The following is a 6,550-nucleotide window of genomic DNA, read 5'->3' as shown; positions in this document are numbered from 1 at the left end:
ATAAAAATTCGTGAAGTAGGCAGAAGATAGGGCGGCCTCATATCCGCAGACTCTCTTCATGAGTAGTTGCAGAAATCTCCTTACACAAGGATCAGAAGGTAACCCCAATCATGCCCATTGACTGTGTGCTGAGCCTGAGAACCGCACCTTCAAAGACACCCCAGCAGCGGGCCTGCAATCCTGCAGCCGCTCTGTTCCTGCCCCAACTCTAGGAGGGTGACAGGCATCTGGTCCCGCGTGGGGCTGCATAGAGGCGGCCAGGAAACTGCAGGATGGATCTCCCGGCCCCTCATCCCAACCCCAGGTGTGCTGTGCCTCGCCCTGGGGGTGGGATTGGGGGCGCAAGCTCCTGCTGCGCGCGCCCTGGCCTGTGCAGACTCCACACACCTGGCCACCCCACGGACTTCATTAAGGCTGCGCCTGTGGTACCAGGGCGGGCTGAGAGGTGGAAGTCTGTGCCATGGAGCCCACGGAGAAACTCTGCAGGAAAACGCGGGGTAAGCGCGCATCAGGGTCAACCTTCGTGAGGGTTTACTGAGCCCGTGTGGTCTGCTGGCCACTCTGTCAGCCTTAAGAGGCTGCTTAGGTCTATGGGTGATAGCTGGAAAGGGAGGTGACCTCACCTTTTTTAGGTCTCCAACATTGCTCTAATCTAGGTTGTGAGACTCTTCACCTCTCTCAGTACAGTACGTTAATCCAACAAGGTCCAAGTTTGTTGAGCGTCCACTCTGTAGCATGTTTCTTACTGTGCTACAAGCCCTCCTAAACTGTTACTTGTCCGAGTGTCCCTTGGTCCACCCTGATCCCCTCACCCCCTGGCTGCACCCCATCTCCAGCTCTCTGAAGTGGTTCCACGGTATATCTAGAATCAGCTGGAAGAAGCTTCAGAGTCAGGGCTTGCCCCCAAGAGCTTTATGTATTGTTAGAAAGTTCTGTTTTGTTAGCGGCAACTTCAAAGGCTTTAGTTAGCCTTCCTTTCCACATTTTTTTTTTTTTTTTGTTTCATTGGAGATGACAGAAAACTCCCTGAAGTAAATTTCATTTTGTCAGCAGTATACACAGAAAAGAAGAGGATTGTTTGGGATCCCGGGAAAAGTTCCAGGTGGTGGCTAAGGGCAACCAGTGCCCCTGTACCCCAGCCCTATTTGATCTTGGGTGGATTATTCCTCAGGCCCCCATTTCATCACCTGGTGGGAAAATGCCTGCCTCATGGGGCTCCAATAGGTCCAGGGGGCGCATATTAAGTGGGCTCAGAGTTGGGAGGGGGCAAGTTTTACGATGGTGTGAAGGGGGTTTTCCTTCCGAATGGGCGCCTTTCCTCACCTGTAAAAGACTTGGACTCAGTGGAAGAGTGGGGGCAGCCTAGCTTGGGGGCGCGGGGTGGAGGGCGCTAGTCTGAGGAAAGCCAGAATAATAGGTCTGGTTTTCTCTTTCTACTCACTCCTCCCCTAACAGTTGTTTATTAGAAAGATCAGAACTGGTACCTGTCCCTTGAACGTGAACCTCTGATGTCTGGGAAAAACTAAAATGTGTACCCAGCTTTCCATAGTTCTCACATTAAGACCCCAACAGGCTTGCCATAGTTGTTTAAATTTTCCAAAGCAGATGGAGCAGCTAATCTGGTGCTTCTCAATCTGTGACCTCCTTGGGGGACTGAACAACCCTTCCACAGGGGTCCCAGTCACATGAGAGCCATTGGAAAACACAGGTGTTCACATTATGACTCATACCAGTAGCAAAGTTACAGTTATAAAGTAGCAACGAATTTTTTATGGTTGTGGTTACAACTGCAGCATCTAATCCATCCTCCGTGTCCCCTTCCAGCCTCATTTGGAAAAACAGGAAAATAAAAGCTTAGGAGGTTCTCACAGCAGATTGATCAGCTGTAGGGAGAAAGGGGCTCCACCTTCTAATGCCAGTGGTTGGTGCTCTCCGTAGGCCAGGATGCTGGAGGCAAGCCCAGGACTACTGGGCTGGAGTCGGAGGGACCATGGAAGGGTTCTGCCCCACTTCCTGAAGATGACCGAGGCAAGCAGTCCTCATTCTCCAGGGCTGGCTCTGAAAAGAGACCACTGTCGGAGACCTCTGGAGAGTTAATGAGGGATGGCACCTGCAGAGGGTGCCACAACAAAGACCCAGCACCAGCTGCACGTAGTCCCCAGCCCCAGAAAGAAGTTTCTTCTCTCCTAGAGAAGGAGGTAAAGAGAGTGAAGCCATCCATCTCTGCAGTCCCCGGTAAGCTCAGGAAGCCTAACACTACGGGGTTAGCATGGACGTTATCTTCAAGATGTCACTCAACTTATGCTACACACAAAACTATGCTTTCTGAACCAGGCCTAGCCCCCAGTGTCCTCAGTACATTGGCCAAGAAGAGCCAACAGGAAAACCTGAAGGAATCCCTAGAAGTGACCTTTCAATTTCGGAAGAAGACTCGAACCCTGTACCGCTCAGGTTAGTCCAGAAAGGTAGAGGAAACTGTAGCTTTGTGCAAAGTGTGGCCCCAGGAGATGCTGGGGTATGGTTAGTCACTTTGTTGCATGTTTCTCTTTGTTCATGGCAGCACCAACACCTCTGACCCCAGAAGGGAAGACCAGGCAAGCTGTCTTGTCTTGTTAGACCTGGAGAGAAGAGTCAGGAATACATATATGACACTATGCATGCTGAGAGGCATGGCTCTTGCTTTAGCACCCATGGCCATAACTGCTATGGGTGCCCAATGGGCATCTCCTTTTTTTTCTCTCCTGCTGTGGTATCTAGCCTCCCCCTTTTTCTGCAGACCAGCTGGAGGAACTAGAACGGATATTCCAGGAAGACCACTATCCAGACGGTGACAAACGCCGAGAGATTGCCCACATGGTGGGGGTCACCCCTCAACGCATCATGGTAAAGGGGGCTGGCTGGTCAGTGGGGGTGATATCGAAGCTGGGAGGGAGGCATGTGTTCAGTCTCAGCTGGGATAGAGACAGAAGTTAGTCTCAGATGCAGGGGTGTCCCAACTGATCCATGGGCCACAGCTTTAACCAATTAAACGAGGAAGGATGATACCACAGAGATCTTTTTATATTTCCAAGTTAAGAGGTAGCTGGAACCAAGCAAAGTCTCCTCCACAGTGACACAGAAGACAGTCTCTGCCAGCATTCTCAAGTTTCAGGTGCCCTTCCTCTGTCCATAGGTGTGGTTTCAGAACCGCAGGGCAAAATGGCGAAAAGTAGAGAAACTGAGTGAGAAGGAAACTAGAGATGGTTCTGTAGCCCCCAGTGCTGACAGCAGTCAACACAGGTAAGAATAGCTCCTGGGTTGTTCACACCAAGCAGAAGTGGGGTGCACATAGGAGTTCTGGGGGTCATGTTGGTAGCTGGGTGTGTTTGGGGTTACTGACTAATCCTTCAAGGAATTTGAGCTGGGCTGGAGTCAAGGAGTTGCTGGTGCCTTTGGCCCTTTCCTTGGCACCAAATCTGAGTTCTAAATCCAGTGGCCATAGAAGCTATAGTCTTGTCCGTTCTGCTGCCAGGTCTGCTCCTGAGCTTCTAGCTCCTGTGCCAACAGACCTAGAACCTGGCCCTGTTCCTCCAGAGCACATTTTGGCTGCCTTGCCAGGTCAGTTACCACTTTCAGAAAGTTTGCCTGGGGTGTGGGGGAAGATGAAAGCTAAGAAGACAGTTGGAACAGAAAGTCCTCGCTCCATAGAGGTAGCAGTGGGGATGCTCTCCAGGGTCCCGTGCCGGGGTTCCCTGGGTATTACACTGCCTGCCATCCAGCAGTATCCTAGATGCCTCTCTATGCCCACCTTCTTATGCTTGAAAGCTCCTATTTTCCATATTTTCCTAGAGCCTCCCATACTGCTGACTTCTGACCAGACTCAGACCCCCTCTCAACACAGTGAGGGTGCTCAGAGGGTGGCAATCACCCCACCACTCTTCAGCCCCCCACCTCTTCGAAGGACCAACCTTCCTCCTTCCCTTAGTCCTATCCAAGTTCCTCAAGTGATACCTCCACTGAGGGACATTCCTGGAAGTAACAGCATACAAAAGGACAGGCCCTGTGGGTCCTGGGGTACCAGGTATGGGACAGCGGGGGGGGGGGGGCGGGAAGGGAAAGGGCTGAGAGGGCTTATGTGATGCGGAGTTAAAAGATGTGTTGAGTTTTGGGTAAGAATGATCTAATATTTTATAGCAATAGAAGGGAAAGAATGAGAAGAAGCAGAGAGCAGGGGGTTTGTGGTGAGAGGAGGAGATGGGAGATGAGGCACCGGCGACATCCAGGGTTTGATGTTGTCACAGAGATGGAGAAAGGGAGGGGGTTCAGAGGGAATGGTCTTTTTTACTGGGAATGAGGTCACTGTTGCACCTCACTTAAATACTCCCCTGTACCCCACAGCATCACCTCCCCACCCACCTGCTCAAATTTGGAAGACTTGGGGCCTCAGGATTATCAAGCAAGCAGTCAGCTGGGTTCATTCCAGTTCTCGCAGACTCCGCAGACCCCTCTCTTCCCACCCTTTCAGCCCCACTTTCCCTATCTGCCCCCCTTCCCTCTGCCCATTCCAAGCTTTCTACCACCGGAAGACTCTCTCTTCTCACTTCCGTTTGGCCTCAGTGGGGACACGTTACAGGATTATTGCGCAGGGCTGCCACCAGGTCAGATCTTGCTACAGCCACCTACTGGAAATATGGGTGAGTTGGGACTGGAAAGGAAGATCCCCCACTTTTGTCTGAAGTTGAGAAAGACACAATGCCTCCTTAATCTAGAAGGCAGAATGAGGCAGATCATGGGTAGTGAGCAAACCTCTGGCCCCTGCTTGTAGTGACTGAAAAACTTCCGTTGGTCTGGCATTGGGATTTGGTGACTATTAGAAATAATGCACAAAAGGACCTCATACAGAAATGGCATCTATTATGTCGAACTACTTAGACTTCTAAAACTCCCAAAGCCCTCCATCATGAATGAAAGAGATGCCTGGTGGTTCTGGATCTCCTTGGTGCCTGTATGGGCCAGCCGTTGGCCTTGACCTATAGTCTACTAAATCACAGGGCTTGGAATTGAGCCTGTCTAATTCTAGGGGAGAGGCTTGTGTTAACGATTCACCCAGGCTGCAATAGGGCAATAGGACCTAAATCTTGGGCCTGAGGAAGGAGAAAGAGACTCACACAATTTAGTGGTTTTCATTGTTTTTTTTTCTTTTTTTATCATGAGAAAAATGTTTATTTTGAAATTTTAGTTTAGAAATACAAAACCTCTCGGGGAGGGGAAAAGGAAGGGAAAACACAAAGTATGCAGGCAACTTTTTACTTCATAAGCTTCTCACACCCTCATTTGCTCCTAGTTCTCGTGAAGAGAAAGCACTCAGCCACCCACAATAGTGTTATTAATATGGATATGGATCAGTTTCACAAAGAGGCCAATGAATCCCGTGATAGGAAATCCTATGGCTGTGGCCATGGCAATCTTCTGCAATTCTTTTCTGTCGGGCTTGGTGCATCTTTTAACCAGCCGAATTGAGTCCTTTACGAACTGCTGACTTGGCTCAACAAACTGCACTACCTTATCCATGACTGATTGCGGGACAGTGGCTTGAGGAGGCAAAGACACGTAGCTTAGGAGAGGACCGGTTTTCAATGTTTTTAGTCCTGTCCAATAATTCCCATATTCTTTGACTCCACAGGTCCAGGACCCTGGAGTGGCCATTGTTTGCCCGAACCTCCCTTCCCCAGTCCACTCTGCCCACAGACTCTGGGGCACCCTATGGGGGCAGAGGGCAACTTTCCAGACCTGCTTCCAGCTCCATGTGCTCAGCCTATAAGCAAGCACCTTCCGTTAGAACTCAATGGGCTTCCTGAAGGCACTAGACCAGAGACAGGGTCCTCACTGAACAAAACTCCAGAACAGCAGACAGCCTCTTCTTTTGAGCAGCCCATACCAGAGGAAGCGAGGGACAAGATTAAGAATAGCCATGGCCCTGGGACTAAAGAGTGAAGAGGTCCTTGTCGGGGGACTGTGGAGAACAGGATTGAGGCACTCATGCAAAGAGCAGGACTGAAAGACTGGAAAGACTATGGACTGGTTTGGTATGGGAGCCCAAGGTCTTCCTACCCTGGGTTTTTATAAAGGAAGAGAGCTGGCAATTTTTTTCTCCTTTAACCCTTAGAAGTTCTGAAGAGAATTGGGCCATGCTACTTGTAAATGTTACATCACTTTCTGTGACTTTAGTTCCTTCCTAGACATTGAGGTGGTGTCCAGTATATGCAATAAAACAGTAACTATTGGGTGTTTTTCTGTGAAAGAGCTGTGCTTCTGACTACTTCTATCTTGGGAGCAGTGAGCCCCCAGATCCTGTTTCTTATAAACAACTTGGTTTCCCCTGATCTGAGTGGCTACAGCTGCTCTGAGCACGAGACCCTCAGGAATTCCTGATGGCAGGGGAGAGGTTTCTGGTGGGTTTGGCTGGGGTGTGGCTATCTCTATATAATCTGCCCCAGAACACAATAAAGGGGGCATTCTGGCATCAAGGATGATCTTGTGTCTCTCTGTCTTTATGTGTTTCAATCTCCAG

General features: G+C 50.1%; 2 protein-coding genes across 2 annotated transcripts; one reads left to right on the top strand and one right to left on the bottom strand.

The window, feature by feature from the left end:
• The first annotated feature begins 460 nt into the window (after nucleotides 1-460).
• Nucleotides 461-5,973, top strand: Nobox (NOBOX oogenesis homeobox). The gene is made up of 9 exons (XM_038320479.1): nucleotides 461-497; nucleotides 1,939-2,263; nucleotides 2,375-2,451; nucleotides 2,777-2,883; nucleotides 3,173-3,279; nucleotides 3,512-3,597; nucleotides 3,829-4,060; nucleotides 4,378-4,673; nucleotides 5,663-5,973. Exons 1-9 carry the CDS (start codon nucleotides 461-463, stop codon nucleotides 5,971-5,973), a joined length of 1,578 nt encoding a protein of 525 aa, XP_038176407.1.
• LOC119808134 (protein transport protein Sec61 subunit gamma-like) lies at nucleotides 5,344-5,550 on the bottom strand. The gene has a single exon (XM_038320480.1). The coding sequence runs from the start codon at nucleotides 5,548-5,550 to the stop codon at nucleotides 5,344-5,346; it is 207 nt and encodes a 68-aa protein (XP_038176408.1).
• Nucleotides 5,974-6,550: the final 577 nt, after the last annotated feature.

This window comes from Arvicola amphibius, chromosome 2 (genome assembly GCF_903992535.2).
Source record: "Arvicola amphibius chromosome 2, mArvAmp1.2, whole genome shotgun sequence".
In the NCBI taxonomy this organism is placed as follows: Eukaryota; Metazoa; Chordata; class Mammalia; order Rodentia; family Cricetidae; genus Arvicola; species Arvicola amphibius.
This window is presented reverse-complemented; position numbering and strand designations above follow the sequence as displayed.